Source organism: Symphalangus syndactylus, chromosome 16 (assembly GCF_028878055.3).
Source record: "Symphalangus syndactylus isolate Jambi chromosome 16, NHGRI_mSymSyn1-v2.1_pri, whole genome shotgun sequence".
Lineage (NCBI taxonomy): Eukaryota > Metazoa > Chordata > Mammalia > Primates > Hylobatidae > Symphalangus > Symphalangus syndactylus.
In genome coordinates, this window is record NC_072438.2 from 100880909 (window position 1) to 100905524 (window position 24616).

The window sequence follows — 24616 nt, forward strand, 5'->3', positions numbered from 1 at the left end:
ATCAGTTTAATGTAAGTGTCCAGATTCTTCCATGGAAAGCAGAGGTGACCTGTCCGTAGGAATTCTCAGAACATCAGTTTAATGTAAGCATCCAGAATCTTCCATGGAAAGTAGAGGTGACCTGTCCATAGGAATTCTCAGAACATCAGTTTAACGTAAGCGTTCAGATTCTTCGTGCAAAGCAGAGGTGACCTGTCCATTGAAGCAGATGTCCCAAGTGCCGACTGCCTTTGGCTGAGATGGAACGTCGAATCCCAATGGGGGCCCATCCCGTGATGGGGGCAGAGCAGGCGCCAGGCTGGGCTTCACTGAGTGGTGCAGGGGCTGGAGGCTTCTGGGGGATGCATGGTCCTCCAAGGTGCCCTGGACACACAGAGTGCCCAAGGATGGCAGCCAGGGTTGAGTTACCCTGTAACCCATCTTTTCCAAAGGCTGGCTAAAAATTCACACAGCTCATGTCCTCTTAAGAAAATGCACAGAGTGGTATTTGCCTTGAATTATGCCAAGTTGAGTTTTATTTAACTGCTCATCTATTTGGGGCGGCAGGGACAATGATTAAATGGCTGGCATTCATTAAGCCGGGAGATGGCCAGAACGCAGAGACTCCGCAGGGGCCGACTGGAGGCAGGGCCCCGGAAGACGTGGCCAAGTTTTCTCAGAATCGCCAGCAACTGCCCACTCCGGCTTCCAAGAGGCTGCTCCCGGTCGAGGGCTACAGGGCCCTGGGAACCCCCAGGTCAAAAGTCAACACCAAAGGGAAGGGGATGGGTGGAGGTGGGCAGCATGTGTCGCTCCCAGGAACCAAGATAGTAACCTGTGTTTTTGTCTCCTGCCATCCACAGAGATGAAGCATAGAGGTGCTGCCCCCCACCCCAGCTGCAGCTTCTGCTTCCCCTGGGCATGTGCAGGGCACAGCACGTCCCCAGTGGTCTGCTCCCCTCTGCACATGCACCCCGTGACTGTGGCAAGGACAAACATAGAGGGTAGCTGGGCCCTGAGTGGCAGGCATGCATCCCATTGATGTGTACGCACGCATATCCACACGTGTCCATATGCGCACATACACACACACAGGCATGCACAAATGCACACCTGCCTGAATATGCACATACACGAGCACACGCCACACACATATACACAGGTATAAACACACACATATACACGACACACATGTATACACACACGTACACATGCTCACATATACACACTCACACAGGCATACATGCACATATACACATGTGCATATATACATGCAAGCACACACACAGAACACACATACACACAATTGCATGCATGTAGATACACTCACAGGTATACATACATGCATGCATGTGGACACCATTGTACGAGCACATGTGCATGTATACACATGTGTGTTCACACATATGCACACCACACACAACACAGGCATGTATGTCCATATATACATGCATGCACACATGGGCAGCAAATATTGCACACACATGTATATGCATGCACACTTGCACACTCAATGTCCATACATGTACATGCACACGCACATGACACACATCTGCACACATGGCACATGCATATACAATACACACACCCACACACATGCATATGTGTGCGCACATGTGCACATTCACACAGTGCCCATGCATGTACATGCACACACAATACATATCTGCATACATGGCACATGCGTGTACAATACACACACACACATGAGCGTACACTCACGCTCACACACATGCAGGTGCAGCCCGGCCCCCACCTCACAGGTCTTGCCGGTTCCTCCTTCCCCGACACCAGTGTGTGGCACGCTGTGGGATGGGCCTTCTCAGTAGTTCAGGTCCCCGTTCATGGAGGCTGTGGACAGTGTGCTCACCAGCCCCTGACGGTCCCCTGGCTTCTGGCAGCAGTTCCTGATGAGCTTGTAGATGGCATAACCGGGGATGGTGAGGCAGGGCACTCCGGCCACAATCACCACCACCGCATACGCCCAGTTCGGGTAGGAGATCTTCTGGGATTTGGGAAATTCCTCCTGGGGAGAGAGCCCCATGGGTGAGTAGGCATCTCGGGAGCCAGCGGGGTTCACTTTGGGGCAAAGGCCCCTCACCCCATGACTCTCACCTCCCGTCCTGTGGGGCGGACAGGGTGGCCTGGGGCTCCTCCAGCTTTCCCTTTCCCCTACCTCCCAACTCCCAGCCCACCCACCCCCCTCCTGGGATGGCGTGACACATTGGTGTCAGGGAGGGGGGAACCAGCACGATGCGTGGGGTGGTGGCTGGACTGCACCTGAGGGTGAGTGTGTGTGCCCATGTATGTGGGTGTGTGTATTGTGTGTGCATGCGCCATGTGTGCGGATGAGTGTTCCCCTTTCCCCTTCCCCCTTCCTCTCCCCACCCCAGGCGACTGCCGGGGCACTTACGTAGCCAGGGTCCCAGACGCTGTAGGTCAGCTCCCGGCTGACCTGGACCACGAAGAAGAAGACGAAGATGAGCAGCATGAGCAGGGGGCTGACCAAGCGCCACGTGACTTGCCAGAAGATGTTGGGTTTGTGGCCGATCATGAACTCGATGTCCTTATTGAACCTGCCAAGGCCAGAGACAGCTGCCACTGCTGCCACCAGCTGGGCTTCAACTCGCCAGGCTTTCTGTGCGTTCTGCTACCCGAACAGATGGCGTGCTGCGAGGTGTCCGGCCTCCCCTCACCAGGGCCTGATCCCTCCCTCCTGGCCATGGGTGCCTCCTCAAGCAGACCCCTCTGTGGGCACGGCCAGCAGCTGTCCCTGCCCTATGATGCCACCAGCCGGTGCTCGACGGCTTGCCCATGGTCAGAGGTGCCTCGCCCTCACCACATCTGAGGTGGTCACCAGTGCAGAATGGGGTGTTGGAGGAGGGAACGCCGCCAGACACCCCCAGCCTCTCCTTCCTTAGCAGCACCCTGAAGTTGGAAAACCCCACACCTTCCCCACCCTATGGCTCAATTCCCATCCTCTGCTGATCCCTCTTCTGCACAAAGGAGTTTATCGTCTGCAGAAATCAGGATGGGGCAGGGAGAGGGTTACACCCAAGCCGGTCCCAGGCCTGCAGTGTCCAGGTGGGGACCCGTGGTCCCCGCAGAAGCGTGTGAGGAGGAGCTGGTCCCACGTGCTCCACGTTTAGATGGTTAGGCATGCACCTCACACCCGGCAAGGGCTTACTGCCCTTGCGTCCTGCAAACCCCACTGCTGGGGTTTTCCCAAGCCAGGAGCCTGCAGGGCTGTGCCTGCTCGATGTTAACGGAGTCTGTCCAATTATTTCTTTTCTTCCTCTTCTTTTTTTTTTCTTTTTTGAGATGGAGCCTCGCTTTGTCACCCAGGCTGGAGTGCAGTGGTGCGATCTCCCCTCACTGCAACCTACACATCCCAGGTTCAAGCGATTCTCCTGCCTCAGCCTCCCGAGTAGCTGGGATTACAGGCATGGACCACCATGCCTGGCTAATTTTTGTATTATTAGTAGAGACAGGGTTTCATCACGTTTGGCCAGGCTGGTCTCAAACTGCTGACTTCAAGTGATCTGCCCACCTTGGCCTCCCAAAGTGCTGGGATGACAGGCGTGAGCCACTGTGCCTGGCCTTGTCTGATTATTTCTAAAGTTGTGGTGGCTCCAACCAAGAGTCCCTGTCTGAGGCTCTACCACACTGCTGGAGCCTCTCTGCCCTAAAGAGGCCTGGAGCATCAGGGAAATAAAGCACTCCCCCCACCCCCCACCCCTCCCCCCGCACACACACACAAGGAGCATCCCCGGCGATGGGCCCTGCAGTGGCCTCGAGCATGCAGCTCTGACTCTCTGGGTGGGCACTGCCAAGGTCTGGGCTCCACCAGGCTTCCCGGCTTTCAGCAACACAAAGCTCCCATTATCGGCATGCCAGGGCCCTGCTGATGCCCTCTGCTCCTGCCAGGACAGGCCTACACCAGCCTCTGTGGCCAGCCGAGGCCCCGAGTCATAGACGCTCCCTCCGTACCCTGAACACGGCCCGGGTCCTCACTCACAGGAATGCCCTGTGACCTGGCTTTTCTGCATTAGAGGCGTCTGTCCCCACCGTGGCCCCTACCTGTCCACACCGTACACGTAGACCACAGAGAACATCTCGCAGAAGGCGATGATGAGCAGGGGAATGGAGCCGGCATAGCTGTCCAGCAGGGAGAGCCAGTACTGGCCGGAGTTCAGTGTGAAGATGAAGCCAATGAAGAATGTCCCCAGGCAGATGAGGCCTGCAGGCCGGGTGGACAGAGCTGCTCACACACTCGGGGGCTGCATGAACGGCTGAGGGACAGAGCTGCCCACACACTTGGGGGCTGCATGAACGGCTGGGGGACAGAGCTGTTCACACACCCGGGGGCTGCACACACGGCTGGGGACAGAGCTGCCCACATACCCAGGGGCTGCACGCACAGCTGGGAGACAGAGCTGTTCACACATCCAGGAGCTACACACACGGCCAGGGGACAGAGCTGCCCACACGCCCTGGGGCTGCACACACGGCCGGGGACAGAGCTGCTCACACACCCAGGGGCTGCACACACGGCTGGGGACAGGGCTGCTCACACGCCCTGGGGCTGCACACACGGCCAGGGGACAGAGCTGCCCACACGCCCTGGGGCTGCACACACGGCTGGGGACAGGGCTGCTCACATACCCGGGGGCTGCACACACGGCCGGGGAGAGAGCTGCTCACACACCCGGGGGCTGCCATTCCACAGGTGGCACCATTGCCATGGGGACTGCGCCCGACTGCACATGTACCTGTGAGCAGCTCCTTGGGCCACTTCGGGGGGATGACTTTGAGTTCCTGCAGGGGTACAACGACGCCCTCCATGTTCCCAAACATAGATGACAGCCCCAGGCAGAAGAGCATAACGAAGAAGAGCACGGACCACAGTGGGGACACCGGCATCTTGGTGATGGCCTCGGTGAACATGATGAAGGCCAGGCCTGTGCCCTCCACGCCCTGCACGGATGACACACAGTCACCAGGGCCTCTGCCCTCCATGCCCTACACGGATGATGCACAGTCACCAGAGCCTCTGCCCTCCACGGACTCCCTCTCCTCCCCGCCTGAGGTCTCGTGCGTCACCAAGCCACGCAGCATGGGGCGGGCAGGTCTGAGCTGTCATGAAATAGCTAGATCTTGTGTTTTAGGCCCAAAGTGTATTTTCAAAAGCCGAACTGTGCATCAGGACCAGCACGTGGATCCCATCACCAAGTGGCACTCAGAGCCCCATTCTGCCCACAGACGGGCTCTCCCAACACAGGGAGCTTCTGAGATCTCACAGCCTGCACAGCCCTGATCTGGTGCGCTGAGCCACGTACCCGAGGTGTTACGCGAGTCGCCTGTTAATAAACGCATGCCCTGGACGTGCTCGGAAGTCAGGTGGCTGATGGCCGGGTTAGAGCAGGCTGTGCCCACAGACAGCCTCTTGGGTAAGAACCACCAAGGCGCCGTCACCCGGAGGCCCCAGGGCTGACCTCGTGCTCCTGTGTCTGATCCCAGACCATCACCGAGAACCAGGCCTTGGCCCATCACGGTCCTGGTGATCAGCGGTCCTAGCTGCGAAATCTCCGGAGAAAAACCTCCACCCATGAGGCCGAGGGACCTGCCCAGCTCCCTGGGGCTCCCTGCAGGGAACTGGCTCAGGGATTGGATACGGCAGGACTCAAGGACCCATCCAAAGACAGGGTCCTCCACGGCCGCTTAACACATCTATGTGAGTTCCAGAGACAAGAGTGGAATCCCTTACACAGCAGGACATGGCTTGTGGAGGGCTCTGAAGAGTTTAAAAGGAAATTGTCAGAAGGAGGCGGCAGCACATGCATACAAGGCATGCTGCTCTTTAGTGCAGAGTGGGAGGTGGGAGGAGGCAGGAGGAGGTGCCAGGATGGAGGCGCCAACTTGAAGCAACTCTGGTGCTTCTCGGAATGGCACTGCCGAGGGCAGCCCTGCCATGAGATCACACACATGGGGTTTCTTTCTGTGGCGTTTCTAGAAAAGGCAGGTGGGCAGAACAGCAGAGGGGGTGCCTGGGGATGCCAGGGGTGGGGAGCAACAGCAAACGGAAACCTTGTGGGCACGGACGGGGGTGCTGCACATGGCTGTGCAAGGCACTGAAAATGGGTGAATTTCACGGTGCATAATTATACATCACTAAAGTTGCTTTCAAAAAAGACATTTAGGCTGGGCGCAGTGGCTCACACCTGTAATCCCAGCACTTTGGGAGGCCGAGGTGGGCGGATCACGACGTCAGGAGATCGAGACCATCCTGGCCAGCATGGTGAAACCCTGTCTCTACTAAAAGTACAAAAATTATCCGGGCGTGGTGGCGGTCGCCTGTAGTCCCAGCTAGTAGAGAGGCTGAGGCAGGAGAATGGCGTGAACCCGGGAGGCAGAGCTTGCAGTGAGCTGAGATCGCACCACTGCACTCCAGCCTGGGCGACAGAGCAAGACTCTGTCTCAAAAAAAAAATTAAAAAAAAATTAAATAATAAAATAAAAAAGACATTTAAACCAGACAGCCCCGTTGGATCCTTCCTGCCTGCGCATCCTGCACTTGGAGGCCTCCTGCAGTTGGTGGAACAGGGTCAGGAGAGGCCGCGGAGCCCTCTGCCTGGCTCCAGCTGGTGCGGAAATGACTCGCTCTGCCCAGCTCTTCTCTCAGCGGCCACTGGAGAAGCAGCACTGGGCCCTGAAGTGCCTCATGCCCGCAAAATATGGGGTGGCTCCCCAAAAGAACGCTGCATAATTAAAATCGGCAAATGTTGACCTTTAATTATAACAGCATCTAAACTTCGTTAACTATAGAAATAGTATTCAAAAACACTTGTTACATGGAGTATCCTCAGTATCAGCGTGGCTGAGCCTCGCTGGCCGGTCCAAAATAAAACCTGTCCTGGTGGCCTCACAAGTTCAAAAACAGCTACAAAAACTCTTTCAATGTTGATAGAAGTCATCATATTACAGATGGCCCCAGGGGGTGTTCTGTGTGTTTGATGGGAGAGAATGGAGGGGCAGCCCATGGTGTTCCCCGGCTCCTGCCTCTGAGCCTATGCCTCTGAGTGTAACAGGAACCTCAGAAGTGAAATCTCGTGGACTGGCAGACACCAGCGCCCCAGGCCGAAGAGCCCTGGACACCAGGCAGAGCAGACAGTGGGAGCTGGGCCTCCAGGCTGAAGCTCAGCATCTGCGTCCTCCACAGGCCAGGGGCCCAGGGGAGGCCGGACTCTGAGGTGCCAGCAAGGGGTGTCCTCTCCCTGCCTCGAGCTCCAGAACAGACCTACCTCTGAGAGGAAGGAGTTGATGTCGCAGGTCTGGAACGCCAGCTGCGCGTAGGCCGCGGGGTTGGAGGCGTTGCACTGCCGCTGCATCTCCACAAAGTTCTCCTGGGTCACGTTGCCTTCAGGCAGGTCGAACCCGTTGATGAGGGTCAGGATGTTCCTGCAGGTCAGATCGAGGCCGTCCAGGGAGGCTGGGAGGCTTCCTGGAGGCGCAGCCCAAGGCACCAGGATCGCGGGACGGCCACTCACGTGCTGAAGCAGTCGTCGTAGCGCTGCGTGGCGCGGAACCCAATGATGGAGTAGATCACAATGGCCACGTACACCGATGTGAAGCCGTTGATGATGGATACGATCACCGAGTCCATCTCGCAGTTGTTGCTGCAGAGAGACCAGTGTCATGGTGGCTGGCGATGAGGTCCCGGTCAGGACACAGCACAGGGCAGCATCTGCGTCCCGCCCAGAGCTCCAGCCCCAGGAGTAAGAGGCTGAGCCACTGAGTGACACAGGGAGGCAGTCGGAGCCCCTGCCCCACTCCGAGCAGGCTCAGGGGATGCAGAGGTGCCCCCAGGGCAGTGCCTGGTCCCCTGCTGACCTGGCCTCAGCTTAGGGGCTGCCCAGGGCTATGACTGCTCCTGACTCCCCAGACCACTCTGTTTCTAGAGCTCAGGTCTCTTCCCTCCCCATCTTGTGCCTGCAGTAACTTCCGTCAAGCCTCTAGGGACAGCTCCAGGCCAAAGACATCACCTCCATTCTCCCCCAGTCCGCACCCTAGGCCTCCTGTCCAGCTGCTCGGCAGCTGAGACCTCATCATCTCCTACAGGTACCCTGTGTTCAGCGTGTCTTGAACTCAAGCCCCGACCTCCCTGACCCAACCCAGCCAGCTCACTCCACCCTTCCCATTTCAGTTGATGCTGACACCATCCTTCCAGATGCTTCCATCAAAAGCCAAATCTGTTAGTCTCAGGGAAATGCCAGTTAAACTGCAGTGAGACCTCACCACACCCCTGCTGGGATGGCCAGAAACAAAAGTCAGACAATAACAAGTGTTGGTGAGGACATGGGGAAACTGGAGCTTCCTACACGCTGGTGGGAACATGAGTGGTGCAGCCACTGTGGAAAACAGACTGACAGCTCTTCAAAGGACTGCACACAGAGGCCCACATGACGTGGCAACTCCACTCCTAGGTGCACACCCAGAAGAACGAAAGCATGCGTCCACAAAAACGCGTACACGCAGGCTCATGTCAGCATGACTCACAATAGCCAAAACGTGGCCATAGATGGATGATGCACAAACCATAGCCCACGCACACCATGAAATATTGCTCAGCCCTAAACAGGAATGGCGCTCTGATGCTGGCTGTGATGGGATGAGCCTTGAGGATGTTGTGCCCCATGAAAGGATCAGACATAGGGCTGTAGCAATGTGGCCACCCCATTTGCAGGAAATGTCTGGACCAGGCACAGCCACAGAGGCAGAGAGCGCATCAGTGCTCACCTGGGGCAGGAGGACAGGGCACTGGGGAGCAGCTGCTCACATACTTGGAGCTTTTGCTGATTGGAACCTTCTAGAACTGGACAGTGCTGATGGCTGGCTTCACAACTCTGAATGTACTTAAGACCATTGAACTGGGCACTCCAAATGGGGGAGTTGTGTGGTATTCAAGTTATCTGAATAAAGCTTTATAAAAATAATTCACCCTCAGTTCCACCTCAGCCACTCCACAAAAAAGTCAGAGTCCTCAATCCTGCCTCGGCCCTGCCCCAGCTGCCTGCAGTGCCCAGGGGTCCTCCTAGCACCTGCCCTCAGCACCCAGGGGAGCTTCTGAGGCCTTCGTGGGGCTTCACTGCTCCACCCAGTGCTCGCACAATGACTCCAGGGTCCTTTCTGTCCCTCCAACCGCCTCTCTGCCCCCAACCCCATCCTGCAGGTGCCTCCAAGTGCATCTCCCTCTGCACCCCAGCCCTCCTTGCCTGGACTTTACACCTGCCAAGCCCCAGCCACGCCCCAGCTATGCCCTCCCTGCCCAGCCCCGCCCCTCACACCCAGGGCCCGCCCTCCCTACCCAGGCCCCCATCCAGTCTAGGCCCCACCCTCCCTACCCAGGCCCTGCCCCCTTGCACCGAGGGTCCCCTGTGTCTGACTCCAATCGCACCTTCCCAGCCTGGAGGGCCACCCTGACCCCTAGGAGTCCTCCCTCACCCCCAGCCCCTTCTGCTCTGAAATTCTGGTCACCACACAGAGACAATTTCTGCACTTGCTTGTCAATCTGCGGAGCCACAGGTCACTGAGGGCAGGTCCTGATGCACCAGGTCGGGCACACAGTAGGTGCTTCATAAATGCGAGTGGAAATTAACTGACACCAGCTGTGCTCCTCCCAGACGCTGCTGGGGACTCCAGGGTATGCACCCTTCCCGGGGCATTGGGAAGCACAGTGGGTATGTGGGGAAGGGGCAGTGGAAGGATCAGACCTTGGTAGGGGATGTGGAGGGCGCCGGGGGCGCCACATGTCTGGGGGCCTGGGATGCCCAGGGGTGGGCAGGGAGTGATGTGGGTGTGGAGCAGGGAACTGGGGAGAGCACAGGAGGGGTCTGCACCAGACTCATGGAGGGGCGGGTGTGGGGGAAGCTGCAGGCGCCCGGCTCCTGGCCCTCCTCGCAGGGAGACTGGCCCCTCCTCCGCACGCTGCACTCCAGACTCAGCTCGCATGGACCCATAGCAGGAGGGAACGGGCCCATCGGGGCAGCAAGGCCCCGGCCACACAGCCACAGAGCGCTTTCCACCTTGTCTTTTATCCTCCCAGCAAGATCCCCCCAGGACTGAGAGGGAAACTGAGGCCCTCCATGCCCGCACTCACTGCACAGAATTGTAGCTGGAGAAGGAGATGAGGCCCCCGAAGGCCAGGGAGAAGGAGAAGAAGACCTGTGCGCCCGCGTCCAGCCAGGTGACCGGGTTGGCCAGCTCCGTGACCTGTGCCATATGGAGACCCTCAGCCACTCGCGGTGCAGATGGGGCCATGGGGACCTGGGGGGGTGTGCTCCCAGGGAGGCTGGGGAGGGTCGAGGCTATCGGGATGGTCAGGACAGGCCAGGGCCCCCTGGGGTGGCAGCTATGCCTTCCCTGTGGGGGCTCCGTTGGCTCACAGGGCAAAGCCACCCTCCCAGAAGCTGTCCAGGCCCCAGGGACAGGCCTTGCCCTCGCTGGCCCCGTTGACCTCCTCAGGCCTGGGACTGGTCGAGCAGCAGGCTGCCTGTCCCCGTGGGTGAGAGCTGGTATTGAAGCTGGCAGGGGCACAGGGCAGCCAGGCCTCTCCTGGGGTCTGGGCCCAGGGCAGCCTCGGGGACTCACGTTGGGCGTGAAGAGGAAGACGATGCCTTTGGTGGCACCCTTCAGTGTCAGGCCTCGGATGAGGAAGATGGTCAGGACGACATAGGGCAGCGTGGAGGTGATGTACACGGCCTGCGGGGTGCGGGACACGTGGATGGGGGGGGCCTGGCAGGCCGGGGGGCGGGGCACGTGGGGGCGGGGCATGGGGGAAGCGGGGCTGCCAGAAGGGTGGGGAGGGGGCCAGGCCTGTTGAGGGGACAGGGCACGTGGGAGGGGTGAGGATGGGGGCAGGGGCTGTGGGGGGCGGGGCCTGCGGGGGGCGGAGCATGTGGAATGGATGGGGATCGGGGGCCAGGCCTGCAAAGTCCAGGTATGTGGGACGGTGCGGAGGGGGGCCGGGCCTACGGAGGTTGGGGCATCTGGGGAAGAGGGCCCAGGACGACGAGGGGCCGGGCATGTGGGACCAGTGGGGATGGGAGGCAGGGCCTGTGGGCGGCCGGGTATGTGGAATGGTTGGGGATCAGGGGCAGGGCCTGCGGGGTGGCGGGTATGTAGGATGGTGCGGAGGGGGGCCGGGCTTGCGGGGAGTGGGGCATGTGGGACGAGTGGGGAGCGGGGCAGGGCCTCACAGGCTGCCGGCCCACCAGGAGAAAGGGCTGGCCGCTCTGGACCTCGTACCAAAGATTCCCACGTAGGGGAAGATCGAGCCTCACTCTTCCATTTCCACCTTCCTGTTTTATCATCATCGTCATCATTATCATCGTCATCATCGTCTAACTCTTTCTGGTAGTTTGTATTACTCCTACAGAATGCTAAGTGTCGTGTGGGCCAACGCCAAGTTCCTGGGGCCCCAAGTCTGGTCATTTCAGGAAACCTGGGGCAGGCAGGGCCCCTCCCGCCCAGGCCAGTGAGCCTAAGGGCAAAGGCAGCTCTCTTGGTGGGGTCTGAGGAAAGGCGGAGCCCGGGACCCCCAGAGCTGGGTTTTAGAGTGCAGCCGGCCGGAGGCAGGGCTGCCCGCACCCGCCCTCTGCAGCCTGGCCGGGCCCATGCAGTACCTTCCCGGTGGTCTCAATGCCGCGGATGGTGCACAAGTACAGGACGCTCCACGCGCAGGCCAGGCACAGCAGCATCCACCACTGGATGGAGCCCCAGTCGCTGATGGACGTGGAGATGTTGAGCGTCTCTCGGTACCAGAAGTAGTCCACAGGGGAGCTCCTGGCACACTCGTCCACATACCCTGGGGAGAGGGCCATTCACACACCTCAGGGTACGGGTCCCCCAAGGGAGGAGAATGGAAGGCCCTGAGCTGGAAGAAATGCCAGCCACACTCCAGAGGCCTTGACACCAGTGACATACCCACACGTGCACATGAACACAGGCACACATGACCCCGGGGGCCATCTTGCCGGCCTTGACAGAGCAGTAGCTTGCAGGGAAGCCCCGCTGGCCCTGCTGTGCTAGTCGGACCAGAAGCCAGTGATGACCAAGCCGTTCAGGCCCTAGGGCCACATGTGAATCGCAGTGAGCTGACTGCATGTCACACGTAGAGGGTCTGCCCCCTACGCTCCCTCCCTGGGCAAGAGGGTTCTGGAAGGGCCGGGGTGGGAGGGCAATGCGCGTGGGGCCCACATGGGCAGGACAGACCCACCTGTGTGGAGCAACGCAGGGATGCATGGGGCGGGAGGTAGCAGTCCTGACACCACGTCCCTTCCTGGAGAATAGGGAGCAGCCTCCCAGCAGCCCCAGGCTCCAGGCTGGTGACTGGGGGCCCTGAGAGCAGGCACAGCCCCCGCCGGGCTCCCACGCTTTCCTCCCAAGGGCCTCATCCTCCACCACACCCCCGACACGAGAGCCACCACTTCTAAGGCCTTTTCTCTCGTGCTGTCATTTTTTGACACCCTGTTGCCTTGGGGCTCTGGTTTCTGCCACGCCTGACCTGAGTTTCATGAAGCCACGTGCCTGCTGTGAGAGGCGCGGCAGCCGCACAGGTGAGACGGACGGGACTGCTTGCAAGGACTCACCTGTCTGGTTCTCGTGGAGCGGGCACTCGCTCCAGGGCAGAGGCTCCTGGAAGGAGTTGAAGAAGTACCACATGATCCAGGCGATGATGGTGTTGTAATACAGTCCCACCATGAAGGACACGAGCATGGCGGCCAGGCCTGTAGGGAGGCTGCTGCTGAGGCTTGGGGCCGAGGCACGCCCTCCACTGGCCGCCCGTCCCCACTCTGAGCAGGAGGTCCCAGGGCTGGCACAGAGTATGGCCGGGACGGGCTACTCCAGAATCTGAGGGGCAGACCCAGTGCAGGCCGGGATCGTGCAGCTGATGCCGTGGTGCAGCCTGTACACGCCTGCCCTGCACACACCTTCCCGGCTCACACCTTCCCGGCACACGCCTTCCTGGCACACGCCTACCTGGCTCACGCCTGCCCTGCACACGCCTGCCCTGCACACGCCTTCCCGGCTCACACCTTCCTGGCACACGCCTGCCTGGCTCACCCCAGGCATGGGTCTCATCTGCCCAGTGCAGCCTCCAGCAGGTGCATCCAGGCCACAGCCTTGGCAGAGAACTTTTGATGTACCAATAGCCTGGTTGCTGCCTACAGGCTGGGGGGACTGCCCACTTGGCCCTGCCCCAAAGCAGGAAGCCCCCATGGCCCAGGACAGGTCAGGGGGGGGGGCTTCAGGAAAGCCTTCCCTGTGGAGGACTCATGAGAGGGGAGACAACAGAAACTGCAGAGGGGAATGTTCTCAATTATTTGGGGACAGCTAGGCAGGATGGAAAGTGTGCTGTGTAGTACATGCTTTATTGAAGTTTCAAACTCAAAACCAAATGTGTGTTGTGAATATGTGAGTGTGAGATGGGGAAGAGAGACAGAGGGAGAGACGGAGATAGGGGAAGAGAGAGAAGGGGGAAGAGACAGAGAGAATAGGAGGGGAAAGAGAGAGTGACAGAGACAGAGAGAGAGGAAGAGAGAGGGAGGAGGGAGGCCTTGGAGACTCAGGGAGAGGCCGGGGTGAGGGTGTGGGCTCTGCTCCAGGCCTGCAGGCTTCCGAAGGGCAGGTGTCTCCTGGACTCAGACCCCTCTCTGGAGTGGACCCTGCCCTTTCCTCCTCCGTCTTTCACTGTCTGCCCATATTCTGAGGCCTTAATGAGCCGTGTCCTCTTGGTGAGGCTGCACTGGGTCTGCTCCTGGGCCCCAGAGCTTATAATATAAATGAGTGACTATGTCTGGGGATGTCAGTGCTGGGGGGACCTCACTAGGTGTGGGGGAGTGGACACAGGAGGCTGGTGCCCCCTCCTGGGCCCTGGGCTCTCGCTGAGCGCCGCTGTGGGCAGGGCTTGAGTGGTCACTCTGCTGTCCAGCGTCTGGACCCTCCTGGGCCCTGGGCTGCCAGGGACTCGGGCGGCCTCTGCTGGCCTGTCTGGTTCCTGGTGACCAGGAGTGGCCGGGAGTTTCCAAAGGCCTCCAGGAGGAGATGAAGCTGGGACCTTTGTTGCGCCAGAAACAGACAGGGAAGGCGGAGCAGGGGCGCCAAGGCCGGCAAGGTGAACCCTGGGCCCGGGTGGAGCAGCTCCGCGGCAAGGTGAACCCTGGGCCCGGGTGGAGTGGCTCCGAGGCACTCACCTATGCCCTTCAGGGCCGGGTGGATGGAGCTCCACACGCCCAGGCTGCCCCGCCGCAGCCTCTGCCCCATGGCGAACTCCAGGTACAGCAGGGGGATGCCCTCCAGGACCAGCAGGATGAGGAACGGGATCATGAAGGCTCCTGCAATGGGAGGAGTCCGCCATGCCTGACAGCCGGCTCCGGGGGGAGCAGGAAGGCCTCCCTCGGGAGCAGGCATTCACAGCAAGCCTTGCAGCCCCATATGGCCGGCCCACCACGTAGGAACAGAGCTGAGATGGAGCAGCCAGTCCATGGGATCAGGGCCAGAGCTGACTCCACGTTCTAGAAGCACTGCTGGGCAGCTGGACGTTCCTGACCATCACACAGGTCGAAGTCACCTATGGGACCTCGGGACATTGCGGTCGTTAAGGGAGGTGTGGTCCATGCCCCGCGCGCACTGACCAACGTGCAACCACAGCCGCTGCCTGGGAATCGACCTCCCCACCCACCCCCTGGCAGTCCAGGAGTCCCACGGAGGAGCTGCTTTTGCCTGTCCAGCCGGGGGCTTCCAACAGCAGCGTGCCCACCCCTGCCCCACCTGTGCCAGCTGCACCTGCCACGTCCTTCCTTGGCTTAATGAACGTTCTGTGGATTTGCATGCCTGTGGGGAGAGGCTGTTTCCTGGCAATTGTGTGTGGCCTCAGTGGGGAGTTAGGGTTTAATGGGGACCGTTTTGGTTCTTAAGACAGAGTTCTAAAGATGGACGTGAGCCCAGGTGCTAGTTACATGGCGGTCTTCAATACCACTGAACTGTACATGTAAAAATGATTAAAATGGCAAATTTTACATATATGTATTCAATAGCAATAAAAAATTGCAAAAATGAGAACCACGTTGAGACATTTCTGCTTCTGCTGTGACAACGGTTTTGTCTTATGGAGGATCTACCCACCTCTGCACTGCTACCTCTTCGCCCTAAAAGGACACCTTCAGCCATCATCCTGGGGCTAATTCTCTAATGTGGGACAGTGTAAGATCACCTTTGAAATATGACGCTATTTAATCTGTGTGAAATTGTAGTCATTCAGTCTGGGCTAGAACCATAGCAGGAAAGTGGGGCTGTCCAGGCGCTGACAGCCAGGAGAAAGGTAATTCACTCACGGTCTAAACCGAGGGCCACTTTTAGTGTTTCACTGACTGGAGAGTTGTTTGTTTGAAAATTGGTTTGAAATAGATAAAAGATAGGGATGTGCTGATCCTGAGAGGAAGCCGTGTGGCTCCTGCGATCATCAGGCGCAGAGGCTCAGAGTCAGCCTGGGACCGGGAGAAGAAATTCAGGAAAAATCGCAGATGCTTAGAGGGATTTCACAGTCACATTTCCTCACATCTTTAAATTCTGTCTCTTTCAAAAAACCAAAGCTGAAAAGCATAGGTCAGCTTCCTCTCAGGGCTCAGCGACAGCCAGCACCCAGAGAAGGGGCCTGGCCGTGCCCATGAACTCCACTCACCCGGCCAAGCGGGCTGCCCTGACCACTCCCTCTGCGGGTGGACGTACGGCCTCCCAGCCCAGCCACAAGGCCCCAAGGCTACACACAGGATGAGCTGCAGCCACTCCTGGGCATCATGACGGTGCCCAAGGTGCTCGGCAGAGGGTGAGGAGGGACACAGCCTTGGCAGGGCTCCCATCCAGCCAGGGCAGCGTGGACACCGGTGGGTCCTTCGCTCAAAGGTGGAGAAGGACGAGGGTCAGGGAACAGCAGAGACGAGTGCAGGCCATGCAGCCTGGCTTCCGAGGCTGGCCTGACGCCGCGCAGTGCGTCTCCTACCTGAACCCGAGCACCCTGCTATGGGGACGCAGAAGCAGCTCCCGTCGCACCTGCCCCAGGCTGGACGGAAGGGCCACGCTGCAGCCGGGGTGAGCACAGCGAAGCCAACAGCCATTGGGACCAAGGTCAGCAGCTGCAACAGCGCAAGAATTCCAAACACAGCTGTGGCTGAAGGGCCTGGGGGTGTGCAGGTCCCAAACCCTTGTGAGCCTGATCCCGACCTGGGTCCTGTCTCCTGGGAGCCACCTTTCTGTCCCGTGGTGACTGACCCTGAGAGGGAGGGCTGTGGGAATGCTCACATGACACTGGGGTCCCAGCGACAGCCCCTCCTCATGCTGCGTGTCCCTGGGGCCTCTCAGGAGGGATGGGTGACCCACCCGCCTGCACCCTCCCGACCGGCAGAGCCAAGCCCCCATCATCCTCCCGCCCCCCAGGCCGGGCACCCTCACCCTCCTTCCGCACACACATGTTCCATTTGTCCTTCTCCCACCAAATCTCTTAAACCCTGAGCTCCCCCCTTCCATCCCCAGTGCCTCCCTTCCCCGACCCGGCCACCGTCTCCCCAGCCAGCAGGGCCATGTCAGACCCCAAACTACTGTCCTCAGGGGATGGCACTGCATGTGTATGAGAGACAGAGAGACACACAGAGACAGTGACACAGACAGACAGAGACAGAGGGAAGCAGGGAGAGAGACAGAGACACACACAGAGAGTCACAGAGAGGGAGAGGGGGACACACAGAGAACGAGACGGAGAGACACACAGACAGAGACAGAGAGAGACAGAGAAGGACAGAAATAGAGACAGGGTGATGGAGAGAGAGAGAAAGAGAGAGAGAAGGAGGGAGGGTGGGTAGAGGTGGAGGTGGGAGGGAGGAGCCGGGTACCGGCGGCTGTGACTTCCTCACTTGGCCCCTGCCAGCCTTTCTCACTCCTCCCTCTCCCAGTTTAACACCAAGCCTCTTCTCTCTCCTCCTCCCTCTGTGTCCACTTGGTGCCTGCCTGTTGAGTGGAACAGGGCCCTCTGGTGCCCAGTGCCTCTATCCCCACACAGGCCCCTCTCTCTGAGCTGGGGCTCCAGGGACAGATTCCTTCAGAAGCAGGAGCTGCAGGTGGCAGAAGCAGAGCCAGGTGTGTAGGGCGGGCTGGCAGGATGCTGGATTCATCGTGAGATGAAAGGCAGAGGGGAATGGTAGCCAGGTGCAGGAGACGCCCACCAGTGGGTCCCCATGGGAGGGGGTGGGGGCTGCAGGCTCACCTGCAGGGACACCCAAGACCCCAGCGGGGTCTGCTCATTAGGTTAAAATAAGAAAAGATTCGCTCCTCCGATTTTTTTTTCCCAAGAGCTTGATTTGAAACTCTTCCAGACAAAACTACCAGGAAAAAGCAAGTGCATGATCCTCTGGGCCCTCCACCCCTCCCTTCCCTCCACTACGCCCTAACCCTAAATTCTTGGGTCTTCCTATCGCTCCATCTCCATTGAGAAACTCCTACTCATCCTTGAAAACCCCACCAGGGTGTCCCCTCTTCTGAGAGTCTCAGTTGTTGCCCTTGCTCCTTGTGGCTCTCCTTTCTGGAAGTTCCTCAGGGCAGGAGACCCTCAAATCCCCGATCCCTGGGGCTCAGGCTCAGCATGGAGCAGTGAACAGAGAGGATTCGGGGTGGGGGGGGCACACACTCACTCCACCCCAAACGCAGCCCGGAGGCAGCCAGGCCCTCCCTTGCTCCCAACGAAGGAGGCTGTCCTGCCCCAGGAAACTCAAGGAAAGCCAAGCATTCTTGACAATTAAAGCCACCAGAATATGAATATTTGTCTTTTAAACCCAGCGACTTCTTCCTAGTGTGGGGCGAGGTGCAGAGGAAGGAGAGAAGGAAAGGGGCGGCCAGCGCCCAGGGGACACTGCGTGGCTCTGCTTGGTGGGGCCGTGCAGGGCGCCTGGACATGGTTGCGAAGGTCCCTGGAAACCAGGCCTCTCTGCGGCGCTGCAGACATTGGCTCTCTCAGGTGGAAGCAGGTAACCGAGAGAATGGGGTGGTGACGTGGCCAAATGGAAAGCACCCAGAGGGAAAGAGACACTGGGCACAGAAACAGTTCCTCCTGTCTGTCCTTGAAAAAGTGGGAAACCAGGAGAGGGAGGAGTGGGAGGAGGGAGCTGCAGTTCTCACGCAGGGACTAAGCTTCCCCTTTTTTCTCTCTCCAGCAGGTGGTGTTTGTGGCACCAAGTAAATGTTGCATGGATTTTTGCTAAGAATTAGCTGTAGATGGACTAAGGGGAAAGCTGACCCCAGGGCCAGGCACTGAGCAGCAAAGAAGAGACAGCTGGAAACAGCTGTGCTGGGGCCACATGGTCCTTGAAGGGGCGGCTCCTCAGGCTCCCGCACACCGCCTCGCTCACGTGCACGTCACTGCCATGTGCGGAGGAGCTGGGGGGCAGCCCCTGAGGGGCCAGCTGTGGGGTGGGCTCTGTCAGCAGCCACTGATGGGGACACACGGGGCAACCGAGGTGTCTGGACAGACACAGGTGGGCGTGAATGCATCTCCGCCTGCGCCACCGGCACTGTGGGGCCCCACCTTGGGGATGTGGTGCTCCCAGGTGGGGGTGAGTGGGGTGAGCCCTGGCTGACCACGCCTCACGGCTTTCGGTTGCTGTTCCTGCACACCTGCCCCCTGCCCCTAACACCACCCTTGGGGGGCTCTGCCATCACACATTTCCCAGGTGAGAACGCCCAGGCGCAGCACGCCCTTGAGGTGGCTCAGGTGAGTGGGTCGGCTGAGTTTGGAAATGCCCTTCCTCAGGAAAGGGTCCCTTGAGCCTGCCCACCTGGCACAGGCTCTCCAAGGAGGGCAAAATGTGTTAAGACACAGGAGACTTGGAGGCACGCGTAAATGGTTTTTAACCTCAAAGGACGATCCCAAACACTCAGGAGGCTTCCAGGAGGGAACCAGGAAGACCCGGCTGCCTGCTTCCCCTCGATTTGGTCTTGATGACCCGCATCAATTAGGAAATCTGGTGTCACTGACACGGCATGCATGCTGGAGCCCTCACTAAGATGTATAGAAAGAGAGTGTGCTGTCTGTGGGTGCGGCCTCCCCGGGAGGCTGCCTGCTCCACTGTTTTGGTACCCATGAGGCCCCCAGGAGCCAGAGGAGGGGACCCTGTGTCCCCGGGTCCTTTCAGCTGCCTCCCTGAAAGCTCCCTCGTGGCAAAGCTACAGCCCAGATTAGATTCACCAGGAGACGGGTGCCCTGCTGGGAAACCCGGGGGCCTGCAGAGCCGTCTCCCATTCTCGGGGCCCTGCCCGCCTGGCCTGAGTCCCTCTGGCTGCAATGTGGACTTCAGCTTTCAGGCTGGTGGTCTGGTATGCGGGGGTCCTAGACAGCCCCCACAGCGTGACCAAAAGGCACAGGGTTCCTCCAGGCCGGAGGGACTGCCAGAACCCTGTGGAGCCATCTGCGATGCCGCAGCTGATGGGGGCCCAGGTGACAGTGGCCCTCAGAGTCTAGCAGGTGACCTGGTGGCCCAGCCGAAGGGCCAGATCAGGGGCAGCTTGTCTGGGGTCTGGGGAGAAGGACCTGCTGGTGTCCACCCCAGGAGTGGGACCGTCTGAGACCCAGCACATCCCAGAGCCCTGCTCGGCCCTCCTCACCTGGGCCTGCCTGCCCGGAGCCCGCTGCCCGCTGCCCGCACCTGCCCACCCCAGCATGGCCCAGGGTGCAGCACCAGCACCTGCTGCTTGAAAGCTGCTCGCTCCCAGGCTCCACCATGCACAGCGGCTGGTCTCTTGGTGTCAGAGCCGGGACTATCTGAGATGCTGGGAGCCCCATCAGATTCCCACCCAAGCCCGTGTCTTAGAACTTGCCCTTCTGTGCAAAGACAAATAACTTCCCAGGCGGGCTCAGGCAGTCCCAACCCCTCCTATTCCCAGGAGGCATGTGTCTGCCCCTCCGTCCCCAGTGCCTGTGGCTCAGTTTCTCCTCCACGCTAAACAAACTCAGGGTGTGGGTGAGCGCAGGGATCCTCTCCACAGGATAGGGCCCTGGGGGAGGGGGTGAGGGCAGTGGCCAGGAAGTCCCTGAGGCTTTGGTGAGTTGAGACTTGGGGACTGTCAGGGACTATAGTATTGGAATGGCCGAGGTCCCCCGCCCTGCCTCCAGTGGAAAGTGCAGGCTGGACCAGAGGCTCCTGAAGCGCCCGCCCCCCCAAGGCAATGATCAACTCCTTGACAATGCTGGAGGCGAAACTGATTCAGGAAAAGCCCATTTCTGTTTTTCTTTAAAAACCTTCACATCACAAAGCCCGCATGAGACAGCAACTCTCCATGGTGAGAAAGAACAGGGCCCACCGAGGGAGGGCTCCTCTAAACGGAGGCTGAGACCCTCACGGCCCCCCCGTGAACTGCCCCAGGGCAGCAGGAAGCCTGTTTCCCGAGAGTGCCCGGCCCTCCTGGACCTTCCACTGAGAAAGCAGCAGGTTTATGAGGGCAGCAGCTTTGGGGTTCGCCAAGCCCAAGGCTGACCTCAAGTGTGGGGTCCTAGGTGCAGCCCCCTGCCAGGCCTGGAGCCACTTCACAGATGCTCAGGGCCACTGGACAGGAACACAAATGTCACCTCCATGCCAGCAGCGGCCATGCCCACCTGGGCCCCAGGAGCCAGAGGAACGAGGAGCAGTCAGGCTTGTGTGTCGGGTGGGCACAGCGGCTCCCGGCCTCCAGGCCTGAGGGCACCTGGCTCAAGAGCCAGGCCCGAGTTCACAGGCTCCGGCCACCCACTCTGCTCCTCTGGGGTCACCCGCCCCCAACCCAGCTACCTCCTCTGCTCCCTGCACTGGCAGGTGTCCGCCTGTGGGGCTGGGACGAGATGTGATGCCCAGGAGGGCTCGGCCCCGCGTCCTCCAAGGAGGGGCTATACCGGGAGAAGCACCCTTCCCCCAGCCCCACCCTCAGGCCAGAACGTTCTAGGACTGCCAGTCTGGAACACAGGGTCCCCCCTGGAGCCCCACACGAAGTCCTGGGGCCGTGCCGGCCAGGCCCATCTCCTCACCAGCAGCCTAGGAACCGGGCACAGGGGCCCATGGGGGCCCCAGCTTCCCCCACACCCTGTGGCTTCTCCTCTCCCCTCCGTGCTTGGGGAGCGGAGGGTCCAGGGAGGACGTCTGCCCAGGGCCTCTGCGTGTGTCTGTGTTTCCCTGGCCACAGCCTGGCCCGCAGCCCCGCCCGGCCAGCCTACCTCCTCCATGGCTCTGACACAGGTACGGGAAGCGCCACACGTTGCCAAGGCCCACGCAGAAGCCCACGCAGGTGAGCATGTACTGCGCCTTGTTGTCCCACTGGGGCCGGGAGCTGGCCTCCTCCTGCTCGATGGTCTCCAGCTCAGCCAGGGACGGGATCCGGGAGTCCAGGCCGGGGTTGGGCAGCACGAGCCTCACCATGGTGGTCACTGGACGGTCTGCACACAGCAGGCAGGGCAGAAGCTGGAGGGCGAGTGGCCGTGGGCCGGGAGCTGGGCACTTTATAGAGAACCTTTGGCACCTCACCCCACGCACCTGGCAGAACGGAGCCAGTCGTCAGCAGATCTGCAGGGCGCGTCCGCGGAGGGACTGTTAATGCCTTATCTGCAGAGACGCCCGGCCCCGGGGCCAGCAGAGCCACCCACTGCCGTCGGGCAACCGGAGGCTGCTCCGTGGGCGCTGGCCACCCCTCCCCCTGCACAAACGCACACACAAATGTGCACAAACGCCAGCGCCCCCGGGGAGGAAGAACCAAGGCAAACAAACAGGACGCTGGCTCTGCCCCAGTCTTGGAGCCCCCCCCACCGCTGCCGCACACCTCCACCTGCAGGAAGCCCGGTGGGCCTCTCCACAGCTCCCTGGAGCACAGGCATCCCCGGCCCTCACCCCAGTCCAGGGAGAGGGAGCTCAGCGGGAGCAGGGACCCTGGGCAGCTCTTGGTCTGCTCACACCAAGCACATCGAGGCCCTGGGCCCCTCCAGCCGGGCTCTGGGCTCTAGACGGCTGCTCGGGGGTCCGGCTTCCCACCAGTCCCCACGGAACCACGTCTGCTTGGGATGTGGCCTGAATCAACCTGAGAGCGGGGTTCCCGTGGCTGTGCCCCCTGGGCCACAGTTTCATTCTGGGGTTCGTAATGAACTTCATAATCAACAGCTCACACCGCCCAACCCCAGCCTGGACGCCCAGATCCCATCCCTGGCTGAGCTGGAGAACATCGAGCAGGAAGAGTCCAGCTCCCGGACATAGATTCAGGACCCAGAGCCACCCTCTGGGGCAGCCTCGTCCCCAACGGCCCTCTGGGGTCACCGGGGTCCCGCGTCATGGAACCTGCAGCCTCCCCAGATCCCCGCCTTCCCGGTGACTGCAGGGTTTCTGTCCTTCTGTGGAGCACTTTGTGGGGGGCAGTCCTGTGCCAGGCACGGGACGGCGAGGGAGATGGAGTCCCTGCTCCCCAGCAGAGAGGCCATGCGGGGAAGACACAGGGCTGATCACGGGGTCCAGGAGGGGCCGGAGGAATGTTTGTGGGGAAGCCACAGGGCTGACCACGGGGTCCAGGAGGGGCCGGAGGAATGTTTGTGGGGAAGCCACAGGGCTGACCTCCGGGTCCAGGAGGGGCCGGAGGAATGTTTGTGGGGAAGCCACAGGGCTGACCTCGGGGTCCAGGAGGGGCCGGAGGAATGTTTGTGGGGAAGCCACAGGGCTGACCTCCGGGTCCAGGAGGGGCCGGAGGAATGTTTGTGGGGAAGCCACAGGGCTGACCTCCGGGTCCAGGAGGGGCCGGAGGAATGTTTGTGGGGAAGCCACAGGGCTGACCTCGGGGTCCAGGAGGGGCCGGAGGAATGTTTGCAGGGAGTTCGGGACAGGATCCTACCCCGGGGGTTGTGTCTCCAAAGCCAGAGCAGGGTTCTCTCCTGGTTTTCCACACAGGGAGTTGGGGGGCCCTCCTCTGTCGGGCGCTGCCCGTTTGGGCCCCCACTTGGGCCTCCCGTCAAGTCTCTCTCATCCAGGAGACCCCAAGCTCTGGAATCCCGGACCGGCCTCCCTGGGGCCAGGGACGGTGCCACACCCTGCCCCTCCCCAGGCCTTCCTCTCGCCGCCTCCTTTCAGCTTCTGGGCTCAGCTCCCTGGGGACCCTCACTGGCCCCCTGCCCCCACTGCCCACACGGCTCCCTCCACCTCCCTCCACAGCCGGGGCCTTCCCAGCAGGCACGGGACTTTCTGGCTAGCCTCCTGGTTCCTTTATCTCAGTCCGCACCGCTGGGTGATAAGGACCCAGAGCCACCCCCGCCCCCACCTCCACCCAGCGCCGTGCTCACTGACATTCACTGAGTAATGGAGATGAAGGTGCTGGGGGCGTCACTCAGAGATGAGCAAGTTTAGGCCCCTGACCTTTGCCCTAGGACACAGGAACTCAGAAAGGGAGGCCAGAAGGAAGAGATCACGTTTGCATTTAAGGACGCCTGGCTTCCGAGCACAGTGCAGATTGGAGGGGAGGGTAGGAACCTGGGAAGACAGAGAGAGAAAGACAGAGATAGAGAAAGAGAGACAGGGAGAGACAGAGACAAGGAGAGACAGAGACAAAGAGAGACAGAGACAGAGAAAGAGAGACAGGAACAGAGACAGAGAGAGAGAAAGACAGAGAGAGAAAGAGAGAGAGGCAGAGACAGAGACAGGGAGAGACAGACACAGACAGACAAGGAGAGAGAGAGACAGAGAGAAAGACATAGAAAGAGAGACAGGGAGAGACAGAGACAGAGAGAGGGGAAGAAACAGAGACAGAGTGACACAAAGAGACAGAGACAGACAGACACAGAGAGAGAGTCAGTGGCTAGCCCAGGCCTGGAGTGGGGACTCAGGAATGGTGGAAGGTACAGGACAGTCTTCAGATGGGGAGGACGTGTCTCCTGGACCCCAAGGACCAGCAAGGGAGAATGAGCATGGGATGGATGAGGGCGGGTCTTCTGAATGAGCTTTGTGGGAGAGTCCACACCACAGACGATTGGAGGCATGAGCCCAGATGTGTGCGGAGGGTCCCTGCCCCTTGCAAGCCCCACCGGACACACCTGAGTGTCACCAGGGGCCTGGGGGCCCAACTTAAAGGGTGCCTGGGCCCAGTGGCCTTGCAGCTTCCTCCTCTCCCCAGTGCCTCTAGAAACTTCTGCAGAGGCAACCAGGTTGCTGGGTAGCAACCAAAACCAACTTGGACCACATTTGCTGGGCCACTGGCCCCACAGTTCTTAGTGCCCTCTGGCCCAGCATTCGTATAAGTAAAACAAAGCGTAGTACCCAACTCTCACAGCACTGAACTCCCGCAGTGCACAACTCCCACAGAACCCAACTCCCACAGTATCCAACCCCCACGGTACCCAACCCCCGCAGTATACCCAACTCCCACAGTACCCAACCCCTGCAGTACCCAACTCCCACAGTACCCAACCCCCACAGCACCCAACTCCTACAGTATCCAACTACAATAGTACCAAACACCCACAGTACCCAACTCCCACAGTACCTAACCCTCACAATGCCTAACTCCCATGTACCTAACTCCCATAGTACTCAACTTTCACAGTA

The 24616-nt window shown here is 60.0% G+C and overlaps 1 protein-coding gene across 1 annotated transcript; it reads right to left on the bottom strand.

Moving 5' to 3' along the window:
- Positions 1-1654: 1654 nt before the first annotated feature.
- Positions 1655-21463, bottom strand: SLC6A19 (solute carrier family 6 member 19). Its single transcript, XM_055246270.2, has 12 exons — positions 21262-21463; positions 14231-14371; positions 12626-12763; positions 11660-11841; positions 10626-10736; positions 10135-10247; positions 7526-7654; positions 7280-7436; positions 4752-4956; positions 4060-4219; positions 2393-2555; positions 1655-2005 (listed from the first exon to the last, which is right to left on the bottom strand). The coding sequence occupies exons 1-12, from the start codon at positions 21461-21463 to the stop codon at positions 1802-1804; spliced, it is 1905 nt and encodes a 634-aa protein (XP_055102245.1). The 3' UTR covers positions 1655-1801.
- Between the last annotated feature and the right edge of the window lie 3153 nt (positions 21464-24616).